The following is a 15,575-nucleotide window of genomic DNA, read 5'->3' as shown; positions in this document are numbered from 1 at the left end:
TAGGTCAGTTGGCTATTCAAATGTGTCCATATGTGTGAGTGTGTGTTGCCCTGCTGGTTCATTTTTTTATGATATTTTACCAATAACAACAACAGTCTTATGCCTACAGGTGTTTAACAATACAGTGAGGTTCTAAGCAGTGCTTTAGAGTGGACTGCTTTTTTGCAAGAGGTTTCCTATCATAATAGAGGACATTAAAGTGTTTGAAAAGCACTATATAGTTATTCCTCATCTTATATTTTGTATATTGTTGCTGTCCAATGACTATAACATTAAACTCCCTTTTCTTTTAATACATCATTTGACCACAGCAGCTGTTAATGATATTGTGTGAAATTGTAATGATTAATGGACCAGTAGAATTCCAGATTTTTTTGGAATAAAAGCTTTTTACATTGACTTACACTGGAAGCTAAAATGTTTTTCCCCTGTATTTACTATTTTGGAGAAACATGTTTTGCATTGGGCAGCATCAATCTTTCAGTCTAAATGACACATTAACTAACACTTGTTTAATTCTAAAGGATTTTTAAAAATAGTTGGAAATTGCCAGGGAAAAATAATGATGATTCTTTACATATAATCACATTACCTTAATAATTAACAGTAGCAGGTGGGCAGGGGTTTACAAGAAAAAATATATAATATGAACCCTTAAATATATCCTCTTACTTTGTAATTATTTTATATGGTGGGTATTTATATTAATGGTGGGTAAATTGTGTAACAATTTAAGAATTTCCTCACCTGTTTTCTCAGGCTGAAACCTTTATCAATTCACTTATCTTGTGTTGCGGTTCAAATGGCTAATTGCTCCCTATGTAGTGCACAACATATGGATTAAAACATTGGCTCTTGCACTCAGAGAGTGCTTAATACGTCAAAGAAAGGGCTTTTTGGTTTCGGGGCACGAATCGCCGTGTGTACAACCCCATACTTGGTGAATACTAAACTGTTTCTACAGAGAAAATAAGATTTCTTAATTCGTGTAGTGAACTACGTAGGGAGAATGGAGCCATTTAAGATTTGACCTTAGACTTTGTAGCTAAGTGCCAACGTGTAGCTTATAATATCACACGTCTGAAGTTCAGTAATTGTAACTGAAGTAGCTGCGAGACTTGTGGTGGCCCTGTTAGAGTGTTTTCCTTCCTTTTCTTGTCTTGAAATAGAAATATTGAACAAATATTTATGTTTTACCTGAAGAAATATGCGCCCCTTGTGGGTGAATGAAGCATTGAACCTGTTCCATCTTCTGTTCTACAATGGAGCTGAGGTCTGAAGGAGCAGGGATGATATTCACACTTTTCTGGGTTTACTGTACATCAACAGTTGGTGGTTTTGAAATGAAGACGATATATTGCACCATATCTGACAGCTGTGACTGCGACTTCAAGCCCAATATTCAGGGTAAGCTCAATAAACTTCTCGAGAAACCTGTAGTCTTTTGCTTTTAGCACCAAGCTAACTGGTAACAGTGATGTTAATGCGTCTATATGTTGTTTAAGAAATACCAGACATAATTACTAGCCACAAAGTATTCTTTATTATTAAATTCATTGTTTTACCATGTGGTTTAGCTGGCCTGAATATATTTGCCAGTCTGAAAGCTCAGTTGTTGTGTATCATGCTAACGTTGCTAATAAACCAATAGGCTATGGCAATCGCCAATGCCTACGTAACGTTGTCTGTAGTTCTGAAAATTCGTGTTAATAAATACTCTATATTAAAGGTGAATTAAATGCTATGCTGAATGTAATACACAGAATGCCTGTCTCCGAGACATTATTAAATTAACTAGGTAGCTACTCAGAGTGTGTTTTGTTTTGTTTTCTTATTCGAAATTTTGGTTCCACTTTAAATATATTCCTTTTAAATAACCGAACCTTCATTTAAGGAGGATCTGAAAATGTGAAAGAAATCAGCGGAATCTGTTATTAACTGCGTGCTGGTAGTGATATTTATGTCATATTATGACACTGTCTTATCAATATTCTTAAAGAGACCCTTCAGTGAATTGTTTTACGTTGTTAACATGTGTAGTGACATAAATACGTCAGAAGACTATCACGAGTGAAATAAGCAATAAACACCACAGAAGAGCTTTTCCATTTTGAAATTGCAGTGTTCAAATACAGGGCCAAATGGGCAAATTCAGATAGCCAGGGCTTCTTACATCATAAACCTAAGGAAACAATCGCATCAACGTGGAGGACTGGGCTTTCAAACTGCATGTGATTAGCTGAAGTATGGGGGAGATAGAGGTGGTGCTCCCGCAGTGGGGAAATTCACAACAGTACCTGCTCTAATTGACTCTACTTTCATTTTCCTTGGTTAGTTTTCCATTTTAAAGCCATCTGACTCCAAAAAGCCTTCTGGCTTTGGATGCCAAAACATTGGTGGCTGATGTTAAGAGTTGTTTTCTAATTGTGTATTCTTGTTTTGTTGTTGTTATTTGGGACTGAACATGGCTCTGCTCCACAGTTCAGACAGATCAGTGGAGCTTTTCCATTCCTTGTTGCTCCATCCGTCTCTTGCATGTTTATTCAGTTGGCCACCAGTTTCTTTTGAACCTTTTCAAAATACCACTGCACACTTTTACAAGCTGCCGTAATGAGTCTGACAAAACAATGTGATCGCTACTGTAGTTGGAGATTTTACAGATCGTTAGTTTGTGCTGATCGTCTGCATTTTGCAGTGTAGACAAGTCTCTCCGGCCAATCAGTGTTCTGTAATGTTTATATGTCACATTTAGTCCCTACTCTGCCCGCTTGGAGCCAGGCACAAACAGGAAGTAAAAATATCAGCTTTCAGAGGCTACATACCGGCTTTGCCTACTGGAAAAGCAAAACAGGTGTGTAGGTGCCATGTAGCGTAAAAGCGCCAATAGATCTGGGTTTATTAGATGAAGGTCAAGGTATACAGTTACAAAAACATATTTTGAACATGAATCAGAAAATAGCAAGATTTTCTACTTGAACTACTCATTTATTTCTTCCTTCACACAGGCTTGGAGTGGGATCTTTATAAAAATGTATATGGGCAGCATCTGGTGCGGGATATTGTGTCAGAGACTGTTGTTAGTTTCCTAAAAAAGGAAAATCCAGACAGACCACTGGTGCTGTCTTTCCATGGAGCTTCAGGGACTGGTAAGACTATGGTCAGCACAATGCTAGGACGCCACCTCTATGGAACAGCCATGGGAAGCCCTTATATCCACCAGTATGTCCCCACTCTGCACTTTCCTTTAGCTGACAGAGTGAAGCAATACAAGGTATTGTAGTTTTATTACAATTATTTAATCATATTCTCTGCTTTAAAACTTACAGATGTTTATTCAGTAAAGCTTCTGTAGAAAAGGCAAAAGTATGATACCTGCTATGACTGTAACTGTATGCTAATTATCTTTATCTTTATAATAATATTTATCATATTAATCAGACTGCTTCTTTAAGAAAGGCCAAGCTTTCAGACAGCATAATCAAAACTAGGACCTGTGTTAATCATATATCTTAAATGATTAATTGATTGCCTGCAGAATAAATTTTCATGAAGCCATGATTGGGCCATATCTAATAAAATGTTACTGATGTGTCGCTCATGTCAACAGTTTCCCTCACTTTTGTTTATAGTCAGATTTAAAACACTGGGTCCAGGGTAATCTCACTGCTTGTGCTCGCTCTATCTTTATCTTCGACGAGATGGAAAAGATGCCCCCTGGAGTGATTGACATATTAGAACCCTTTCTTGGCCCTTCACATGTTGTTTTCCAGACCAACTACCGTAAGGCTATCTACATCTTTATCAGGTAGGTAGGACAGAGTTTCCATTCATCTTTTTTTTGGACTGTCTAAGTGTTTAGTATGATTATCCATTACATTAGAATCTAAAAATTTTAACTCTTAATAATGACATTACAGGTACATTATAAAAATAAGAATGATTAGAATCAGGGCATTGTTTCAGACATTTTTCACACTATGTCGACATAGCAAGAGCCACGCTGACAGATTTTAGGAACTTGTAAATTACATCAAAAGTATTTTTCTGTGAACTGTTTCATCTTCATCGTTATCATTTTGTAAAGCAAAGTTTTTTTATAATATAAATAATTTTTTAATGATAAATAACTTCAAAACTATTCGAAAAATAATTATATTCCCTTACTTTGATGTAGAAATTGTTTGGAATAGGTTACAGATTAAATTTCTAAAAGGTTAACCAGTCTTTACTAAAACATGCCCTCTCAACCCTGGCAATAAATCTGTTACCAAATTGCCACCCTGACAGACAGTGTTGCACAATTGTAACTGAGCATATGAGCTGGTCTTTTCTTCCTGATTTTGTTTGCCAGAACAAAACGTGTTACTTTAACCACATGGACATATTCCTTTCATCGTTTTGGACATTTGCATGGCTGATGTGATATTCCATTGCTTTAGCACTGCAGGTCAAGAGGTCATTAACACAGTTGCCCTAGAAAGTAGGCAGGCTGGACGAGACAGAGAGGAGATCAAGCCAGAAGAGCTTGAGGAAGCCATTGCAGAGTCTGTGTTCAACAATAAGAATAGTAAGTGACACAGGTGATGTACTAGAGATATTTTTATATTGTAAGCTGATTAATGTAATGTATTCTAGCACTATAACTAAAACAGTGTCATGATGTTTGTTGCATATACATAATTGCAGTGCCAAAATGATAACTTCTTTGTCCAGACCACTCAGTAACTAATGAATGAACTTTTCTCCTTAGGTGGATTCTACCACTCCAAAATAATCTCAGAAAAGAGGATAGCTCATTTTGTGCCATTCCTGCCCTTGTGTCGGCGCCACATTGAACGCTGTGCCCAGCGGGATTTGTGCCAGCGTGGTGAGTGCCAGCGTAGAGATGTGGCAGAAGCAGTAGGGGGCGCAGTAACCTATACTCCACAGGATGGTCAACACTTCTCAAGTACTGGGTGCAAACTAGTGCCTGCTAAAGTCAATCTTTTCTTATGAAGACAGAGATGAAATGTTTCTGGACACAATATGAAGCAGGCCAGGTGGAGTCCAACAGCGAACAGTCTTCTGTGGAAGTGAAGACCTGAAAATCAGAATTACTGCTTTTGGATTCTGCCTTTTTAAAAAACCTAAGTTTACAGCTTGGATCAAGAAGTCTTGAGATAAGAATTCATATAGATACTTAAGTACCTCGCTGGCGAGGTTTGCCTCTTCTAAGCAGAATTCTAAAACCATTGTTTGCCACATCACTCTGCTGGCGCAGAGATCATGGACTGTTTCTGCTGTTGATCATTTTAATCGACTGAAGCTCAAAATATGCCGTCGATTGCTTTGGCGGAGTTTTGAATCAAAAGGGAACAGCTATCTGGCTGAAATCCTTTTTTCCTGATTGAGAGTAATTTTAAGATATTTGGCTGGTTTAAAAATCAGGAATGTTCATGTATTTATTTTCCAAAGAGTTTGTTGGAGTGAAGTACTGTGTTTTACATTTTTACCTATAGGTGACACTGTTGTCATATTTGATTTGCAAAGCCATCTCAGTTTTCAAAAGCCAGAAATTGTTTTATTTGATTTCTGATGTAGAACCTTGTTGGAATATTAACTGATTCATATACACTTAAAAACATTAGAATATTGTGGAAAAAGTTCATTTCTGTTCATAGTTTAATTCATGACTGAAGTGTTGCATATTTTATATTTATTATAAACAGAGTGACATATTGAATGGTTTTTTATGTTGATCAGTATGGCTTGTAGTTTAGGAAGATCAGAAATCCGGTATTTATTAGAATATCTCATTTTGAGTCTTAGCCTACTACTACTCAAACAGTATAAATACTGTGTATATCTCTGTCAAGCACCAGCAACCTCAGCCCTGGGGAAGACTGCTGAATTCACACTTGTCTGGAACTGGAAAACTGTCCACAGAAAGTCCCTTCTGAAAAGCTTCCACAGCCTGTGATGTTTGGGGGTTTTATGTCATTTACTGCGGTTGGTCCGAAGCCAATGCAGCAGTCTACCAGGAGATTTTACACCACTTCATCCTTCCTGTCTTCACTTCTGCCGAAGAGCTTTAAGGAGATGCCAACTTCCTTTTCCAGCAAAACATAGCCTCCAATGCCATAAGTACTAACAAATATTTTTCTGACCATGATATTACAGTGCTTGATTGACCAGCCAACTCACTGAACCAGAATATGGTCAAGAGGAATACAGGAAACACTGATTCTCAGCAGTGTCACAAACTGTTTGCTGCTGTGTTATTCCTCATTGATGCAGTACTTCATAGAATAGGAACACCAACCAAGTATTGTATGTATGAGGGTATAAATGAACATGCTTTTCAGAAGTTGGACATTTCTGTAATGTACATACTATTACATTTGTTCTCATGAGATATTTTAATAATTTAAAATACTGGATGCCTATAAGCCATGATCAACAAAAACAAAAAAGGCTTGCAATATTTCACTTTACAGGTAATAAATGTAAATTATTTTTTTTTAAATTCAAGAATGAATACAAATGAACTTTTTCACAAAGGTCTGATTATTTTAGATGTATATTGTTGGAAGTAGGACTGGGCGGTGTAACAGTAATACTGTGGTATTTAAAAATGTGTATTTATGTTATGTTGTGTTATTAAGTACAAGGCCAGAGATTTCATTCTTGTGCATTGAAGAGAGCCACAGGGAGGGGGCTCTGTGGGAGCTCACTGACTGCTGGGTGGGTTAAAAGAGAAAGGAATGAAACTGAAACACAAGAAAACCTTTCAGTCGACTCTTGGCTCATGGTCTTTATCCTCACTCTCTCACACTGAGCCTCAATTTGCTGGAAAATCATCTGCTGTAGTGTGCTAAACCACAATTGCCTTATTAGCTAGCCAGCTATGTTTCTAAACAGTGTAGTATTTTTGTTCCTCCAGCACCAGTCACTGAAATTAGCTCTCTAAGAAACAGGCTTTTATCATCAGCACGTGTGTCAGCGTGCACTGTCGGGCTGTGCTGGGCTGAACTGCAGAGCACAAACACACAGAAAGCCCTTCACTCGACTTTGTGCTGACAGATATAAGGCTCAGTGCGGCCTGACTGTGCACCCCTCTAGACACACCGTCCCTACGTTAACACCATATACCTTGACAATACATAGAGGGTATGACAAAAATGTGGATACCGCTCATTTGTATTTGGAAGGTTTTGTCATTTTTTATATATACAGGAGGTCCTCGGGTTACGTCAGTCCCGAGTTACGATGTTTCGTGGTTACGACACATCTCCCATTTTCTGTATAAAGCCTTGTTTCGACGTAAGTGATTTTGCGTCGTAAACGTCGTAACGTGAACTTCGTGTTTGGTGTGCGCGGCGGAAGAATACACGGTTACGACGTAGGAACGGATCAACGTTGTAAGTCGAGGACCCTCTGTATGTGTATATATATATATATATATATATATATATATATATATATATATATATCCTCCCCTCCTTTCTCCATTACCACCCACTAAGTTTCAGTACAGTTCTAACTGCCTATTGATCCTCAGCTTCATTTTTCAAGTTGCACATTGCCCATACCAATTCAGAATCTGTTTCATGGATGGGAGTAGTGAAATAATGACACTACTAAGGGTGGATAAATAGTTTGTTTATAAGAGGAAACACTTGTATATTTTCAAAGCAATAAGGTATGTCCTGAAATGTCTTGAACATTCTGCTTGCCTTTGCCGACTAAAACAAATTTATTCAGTATTCAACCACAACTCATTTGAAAAAAAATTGATTCTTTTGATGTTTTTTTTCATTCACAACATTTCAGCAGAAATGCATAAATTATTAATGTTTATTATACCATAATTATGTCAGACCAAGGCATTCATAGCTGCTTTGCTACTTATTCATTCTCTGTATCATGCACTCATCTAGTATGTGTCCACAAGAACGCAAATCCCCCTAAGTATGTTCATTCTGATATCTCTGCACTTATTGCTAACGTAAGTGTTCAAATTTACACAGAAATCACCACAGAAAAAGTTGGATCACTAGAAAGGGACATTTTGTAGCAACTGCTTATGAGCCTAAGGTTATCATGCCCAGTGCTAAGCATTAGTCAGAGGGATTCAAAGCCTGGGCTTTGAGTGGCATTCGTGCTCCAGAACTAATAATCTTATATCAGTACTTAACCTCTCATTCTCTTTTTCCTGTATGGGGTTAAATGAGCACAGAAAAATGACAGCTAAAAGTGCAGCGGCGCAGAAGTGGTTACTGATTTAAAGAAGGGGTGTGCTCCATATGAGTGCCTTTAATTTCAGAACAAGCATCATATGAATGTGTTTACAAACTTTTGGAAATGGGAGAGGAGCCTGTTTCCAAAACAAAGCTTAAGCTTACGCCAAGACTAAAAAGTAATTTCATTTGAAATGCGTAGGATGACTCTTGGCCCCAGAAGATGCCTTACAGTAGTAAGATATTCTGACATCACCAGTTAAGTCAAATAAATCCATATCTGGGGAAACTGGCTCATGTGTATTATTGGTGCTAACTGTGACAAGAATAAAGAAACCCTGCTGTATCATGCCTGAAAAAGAAATCAAATTAAACTCCTGTTTTCTTCTTTTCTTATGAGATTTTACTTTTAACTGTCCAACACTTGACTGGATACTAGAGACATTCAATATATATATACAACAAGTCTTAGATCAGCCAATTCATTTTGCAATGCTATATATATAGAGAGCCTGCATTCAGCTTCACTAAATCCTTAAGTATAAGTGATATTTCTGGATTGGTTTTGCCATGTTTAAGGATATGATGACTAATGTAGGTAGGGACAGTAAAGACCCAAGTTCTAGATCCTTTTACTTTGATGTCCTTTGTAAGTATGGGGCCAGCTGTCATCTCTTTCTGATGGAAGATCTCTGCTAGATTTCCCCATCCGCCTTCTGCCACAGGAAATTAGTCGTTTCTCAACAGGAAATGAAGAGGTGTCAGATGGTGTGTGGTAGTGGTCTTAGGAGAAGGATCCTCGGGCTCAGAGAGCCTGACTTAACGCTTTTCATCAAAGGACCTAAACAAAGGTTTTTCAGTAGAGGATAAAGTTCTTACAAGTTAGCTTTCCTCTCTGTTACACCTGCATACAAAGCCCTGGTATAATACCCACTTTGACAACTTCATCAGTCCTCATCTCTATGTGTGGGGAGGAAGATTGAAGAGAGAAGCGTCTCAAGCCTGAATGCCCTTTAACCTCAGTGTAGCGTTTAAGGAAGGATTTTCCAATGTTTCCAGTGCCCTTACAAAAAAGCCGACCGAGATAATAACAAAATGACCCCCCACTCCCTTTTCTCCACACTTGGTTTGACCCCCACGGCCTGGTTCACACGCTCTCCAGGACTGCTGTCCTCGCCTGGCCTCTGGCCCTTCCATTTGGACACCTCTCCCCATCCAAATCAGGTTTAAAAAGGCACCTCACCGCCTCCCCCTGGCAACAATGGCCTACAGCACCCCCCTCAACATCTGTGAGCTCCCCTCTGTCTGCTCATTTTCTCCCTAACCGCTCCATTATTGGCTCCCTTTCACTTGTAAATTTGGCTGGTCACAGCGCTGATGGGGCTTTCATGTGCGTGGCCAGGGTCAGGGGAGAGCCAGCGGCCGGCTGAGGGGCGGGATAGGGGCTGGAGGAGGCCATGTGTGGGCCAGGGACGAGGGACAATCACCACAAAGAGGGAAATCCTTTTGGGGTGCAGTCATTCGGGACAGTTGGCAAAGCCAACTTTTGCTTCCCTCTGGTCAAAGCTCCACCAGACCTACTGTTAAAATGACGCAAGACAACTATTGACATTCAGTTTCTTCCATCCAGGGGCCAGTGTGTTCTCTGGGGGTTTAGTTAATAGGCCTGTGGTCAGAAGCACAACTTAAAATATATTTACACAGTTTGACACCACTGGACATCCTTCCTAAGCTCTTTTATAAACAATATCCTATTTTGCTCACAATACAGGTTTTCACCGTATCAATCCCTTTTGCGATCACTGAGGGCTTGCATGCCGCTTCATCTCCATTCTCACCACAACAATGGGTGGTCTCGGTGGCAGTGGAGTCTCCAAGACAACAGGTGGACAAAGGGTGAAGGGAGGAGGGAATGCTGGGAGTGGGCTCCAAGGGGCAGCCAAGATGCCCTTGGCCTCTATGTGGTCAGTAGGGGACATGGGCCTCTCAAGGACATGGGAGAAGATGGGACACTCTTGCCTTAGCCTAAAAATGATTGATAAGCCTCCAAGCCTGGGAGAATCCTGAACCACCCCCACCCCCCACCCGCACCCTCCAAAAACGAAGGAAAAGAAAAAGTCTTTGACATTGTCACAATCCTCTCTACAGATGATATATTGCTTCATTTGCTCTCAGGAAAAGTAGTCCCACTGATAAGAGCATATTCCACTTGCACAGCAGCAGCTTCTCATTTCAACTCACTGACTCTTTCCACACAATGAGGCCATAAACCTTTCAAGTCTGTGCAGCATGCCTGAAGAACAACCTCTGAGAGAGCTTCATTTCACTCTGTGTTAATGTCTTAAGACCATGCCTTTTATCTCAGATGCAAAGAAGTAACAAGCACAAAAATGGCTTTTTAAAATAATAATAATAATAATGTCCTTGCTTTTAAAGACAAGCTTTTTTATTAATTACAATATTCTGAATTCACTTAAATAATTCTGGATTATCTGTCTACAGTTGTCAGTTGTCTGACCAGTTGTCAGCTGCAGTATATATATATATGTATATATCCTTAAAAAAACTACGTAATTAGACCTGCTGAAAGAGGTTTAAAGACATTTAGTTCAAAAAACTGAATAATTATTGTATTTCTGATGGTAGTTTAAAAATATATATATTGTGTGATTTCCTATTGTGTGATTTTTGCTATATTTCCCAGACCTACAGGAGACGCCTGTTTTAACTTTAATAATAATCAAAATAAATTGTAAGTGGTGGATATGACAGCAATCCCATCAGGTCAACTAATGAATAATGCTCACAATGAATGTTCAAGGGGGGATAGGTTAATCATATAAAACATACAATAATTATATTAAAAGAAATTAAAGTGACTGTTTAATTATTTCAGCTTGATACTTACTGATTTGTGGCGAAAATAATGTATGGGTATTTCAATCTATAACTAGATTCAGGGTTTTAATCTTTCAATATCAGACATTAGTTTGTTTTTGTGTGTTTCAGGGTAATTTATTTATTCATTCCATTATTCATTTATTCATATTCTTCATACGACTTCATCTTGTTCAGTGTCGTGGTGGGTCCGGAGCCATTGAGCAGAAGGCAGAAAAACACCCGGTACAGGGCAACAGTCCAATGCAGGGCTGCTTCAGAGTAATTTCCAATTAAATGTTATCATTAGAATTAATTTATTATTATAAAGGCTGTTAAGAATAACAGTAATAAAATATGCATCGATACCAGTAACTCGCACACACGATCAGGTTTAAATAATCCATGACTGCAAAAACCTGTTTCATATTTACATATTATATATATAACTTAAATGCATTTGTTTCCCAGATAAAAATTTGTATCCCAGTTATTTCAAGGCATTGTAAGTGTTACTTTCGATTGTGTAGTTAATGCAACTTTGATAAGGCTCATTTTAAAGCATATAAGAATAAACGCTTTAAAATGATTATGTTTAAATGTTAACAGAGTTGCTTTTCTAAGAAACATTAAAACTATATAACCAATAAATGAAAACACAAATAAGGAAATAGATTGTTTAATGAATTTGTCTGTCATGCCACTACCACTTTCACCTGCCTGAGGAGCACAAATCATAAGGTGTCAAAATAAAATAATACGAAAATAATATGCAAATATAAAATAAAATAAACTGCTTTACATGGTGTTGTTACCAAAATGTATACATTCAGTACATTCAGTCCTGTTATACTTTTTTCTTTTTCTTTTTTCTTTTTCTTTTTTGTAATCAAAAGCCTTGCCAAGTGTGTATAGTCCTAATCTCGTTTAATCCGATTGGATTAACACGCCATGTCATTGTTAGCCAGCCTTCCAGTCTTTGGTCCTTGCTATTCAAACAAATAAATATGACAAAACCGTCCAATCGCCCCCTACTGAAAATCTGACCCAACAGGATTTTTCTTACAATTTGTATTTTTAGCTTTCATTAATTGTATATAAATCGTTCGTGAGTTCAACTGATGAAAATTATTTAAAATATTTGGGTTCAGTAACACCAAGTCAATTGCATGTTACCACGTCAAGCATTTTAGGCTTAGGTTTTAGAGTAGCAGTATTCCTTTAGAGAGGCTTAAGACATGAAACAAGATTAATTTGTAAAATGTCACCTCAAAAGTAAGATAATGTCTTTATTTTTAAAAACTGTTTTTAAACTCTTATTTTATATTTAATAAAGTACAATAACCTGTTAGTGACTTTCACAAGAAAACACAATTCATATATTAAATGATAATTAAGTCTGTCAATATCTTAAAAAATAAAAGCAAAAAAACTAAATAAATAAAAAACGTAGATACACAGAAATGGACATATTGTATTTTTGTTATTTATAAAACAATGTTAAGCCTTTGAGGAACAAAAAGAAAATCTGAGCTTGTGAATCTTCGTGTATATTAGATTTTTATTTTCATCTGTTGCTTGAGAACCCTCATTTGACCAGTTCATCCTTCATAATGGATTTATAAATGGTTTCACAAACGTTTTAAATTGATGTCAGAAAACTACGTGCTGGGGGAAAAAAAAGTTATGTTTTCTATACAATTTTATTGGTTTGATGATTTTTGGACACTAGTAAAAAGCAGTGAAATATGAACATTTATTAATCGAACACCAAATTTAGTCCTGAGTAAGACTGATGTAAAATATAATAAACCATTAACTCCAGGTGTTCTGAGCCGAAGCACTCTGAGGATTTATAGCGTGCAGCAGATGTGTGGGAACCTACAGCAACAGATGTCCATGCACAATTCTCGATTTAACGTTTGACATTTCACAAGAATTGCGTTTGGACAATCAGTAGCTTGGGCTCATATAAACAGCAGACACGTAGGCGACAAAAAACATTAGACTGTTATTTAAAACGACATTTGCAAATTTGTTCTTACGGGTTGATGCACTAACAAGTAAATCAGGCCTTATGACACAGAATCCGATAAACCTACATATAAATGAGCTGAAATATTGTTGGAATAATTTACCTCATATTAAAATAATTTGAAAAAAAAAATAAATAAAAAGACATAATGTGTTAAATTATTGTTCTCCCAAGCCTAGCCCTGTTTTAAGTACACTGCTCGTTGATTAAATAAAAACATGGTATTTTACTATTAAAATGAGCAAGTAATAGCACATCAGTTATAAACACCGTATTTAAATCAATATTGAAATAATCATCTCTAAAAAATAATGATTTCTAAAGAAATTAACTGCAGAAAATTGATAACATTAATTCGTCTCTGTTCTAAAGCCAGAAACACTCATTTAGTTGGAGATAAATTCTTTAGTTTAAAAATTAAAACATGTCATTAGAATAGCAGCTTGGTAAACGTCGCGTTAAATTGTAACATTTTCTCCAACGGTCGCAGTGACAACGTTCATTTGCAGCACGCGGGCTAACCGTTAGCATAGCTCACAGAAGCCGTTCGCCATTTCTGCACCTGTAAAGCTACTCCTTCACCGCAGCGCGGGAAAGCCACATAAAAATCAGCTTCGTCAGCTTCAAATCCATCCATGAACAGAGGACCGAATACCACGATGTTGAATTGCTTTCAGCTCTGCGGTTTCTCCAGTCTGGACAGGGGTATTAGCCAAGCTAGAGTGCTGGAGGTTTGGCGTTTGAACTAAAATGGCAGTAAGTAGCATGTGAAGTTCCTCTGCACATCCCAGGTAAAAAAAAAATAAATAAAAAAAACGCAGCATGGGTGATATCTTCGAAGTCCACTTAAAGACCACCAAGAGGAAAACCTGAGGTTAAAAAATCCAGAAAATGATCCAGTATGAAGAGACTGAGCAACAGGAGAGAGAGAGAGAGAGAGAGAGAGAGAGAGAGAGAGAGAGAGAGAGAGAGAGAGAGAGAGAGACCAAGATGCTGAGCAAGTCCCATTTAAAAGAGGTGCAGAGACTAAGGCTAGAGCTGGAGTGGGGCTGGTGGTCGCCTGGTACGAGATTTGAACACCACCATCGCCAGCGCCGCGGTGATAAATGGTCATTGTGTGATGGAGAGAGTGGTGATGAATCTCCGCCGTCTCTCTTTCAGCTCGCGCTCCCCAGCAGCTGCGCGCGGACCAGCAGCCCCCTCTAAAGACACTAAAGGCTATTTTCTGCTCTAAAGCAATTACAATCCAGCACTGTGCATCTCTGTGCCATTAGGCTTTGTGCGCCCCAGTGACGTTGCCCTCCTTTTCTGTTTTTTTTTTCTCTCTTGCGCCCAGAAAGAGCCTCGTACAAAAGGATTACCTGACACTCCATTACAAAGGGAGTTGTTCATTAACAGTTTGTAAATGGAGTATTTTTATAGGCGCACATTAGCAACAACTAGCAAACAAAACACAACTGTTCTGAATATCATTGCTGTTTTTCTTAGAAATAATAAGACATTAATAAAATATAATATACATGTTACTACAACATTGAAATATTTTAATAACAATGTACATATATCTTATGTTGTTAATGTAAAAATAGGCAAATATTACTGTTGTCATTGTTATTTAAATTCAAAATGTAAATATAGAATACAAAAACAAATTTTATTAGTGAATAACCACATTTTGTTAGTGAATTACAATAAGTATTACAACATTATAAACACTTTAATAACATTATTTTGTGTTATTTAAAACCTGTATTATTATTATTATTATTATTTAAATTATTAGTGGTATGGTTAATCATAATAATACTAATAATATTGCTTTTAATTATTGTTGTTTTTGTTGTTGTTTAATTTCGTTAAAGACTACATAAAGAATACATTGCCAGCTGTTGGTGTCCTGTGCATAATGGTATCTCCAATAAATTCAAGGGAGTCTTTAGATCCAATGATCACACTACAGAAGAGTATCATTAATAATATGTATTTACTTAAATATTTAAAAACCCATTGAAAAACCCATTATGAACTGAGGAACAGATTTGAGTACAAGCAGCTAATAAGTGACCACATTTACTTTGTAGAACCATTGTAAGCTTTGACTGTTCAGGTGTCCTTTCTGTATTTTTCTAGTAAAAAGTACCCAGGAAAGAAATAATGAAATGAAAGGTTGGATTACATGTGTATTATTACACACAGAACCACTCCTGTGATCATACTGGGCATATATTAAAATGCATCATAACACATTGGTTCATGTATTAGAACATTATTATTCTTATAGCATTTAACTCTAACTATGTTTATGCTTTATGTGTGCTTGGGAGAATTGTTCAGATGTAAATCTTTTATTCAAACAGTGGAGACCTCCAGCAAAGCTGGGAGACACTTTCTGAATAAATTAGCAGTGTTCCATCAGCCCAGTGTCCAGCCGGCTCATGACCTCT

At 37.3% G+C, this 15,575-nt stretch overlaps 1 protein-coding gene across 1 annotated transcript; it reads left to right on the top strand.

Moving 5' to 3' along the window:
- The first annotated feature begins 1,250 nt into the window (after window positions 1-1,250).
- LOC136677614 (torsin-2A-like) lies at window positions 1,251-8,565 on the top strand. The gene is made up of 5 exons (XM_066655180.1): window positions 1,251-1,407; window positions 3,006-3,271; window positions 3,630-3,805; window positions 4,440-4,567; window positions 4,751-8,565. Exons 1-5 carry the CDS (start codon window positions 1,263-1,265, stop codon window positions 4,993-4,995), a joined length of 960 nt encoding a protein of 319 aa, XP_066511277.1. The 5' UTR covers window positions 1,251-1,262; the 3' UTR covers window positions 4,996-8,565.
- The last annotated feature ends 7,010 nt before the right edge of the window (window positions 8,566-15,575 follow it).

Source organism: Hoplias malabaricus, chromosome Y, assembly GCF_029633855.1.
Source record: "Hoplias malabaricus isolate fHopMal1 chromosome Y, fHopMal1.hap1, whole genome shotgun sequence".
NCBI classification, from domain to species: Eukaryota; Metazoa; Chordata; class Actinopteri; order Characiformes; family Erythrinidae; genus Hoplias; species Hoplias malabaricus.
The sequence above is the reverse complement of the archived record's forward strand: the minus strand, read 5'-3'. Positions and strand labels throughout refer to the sequence as shown.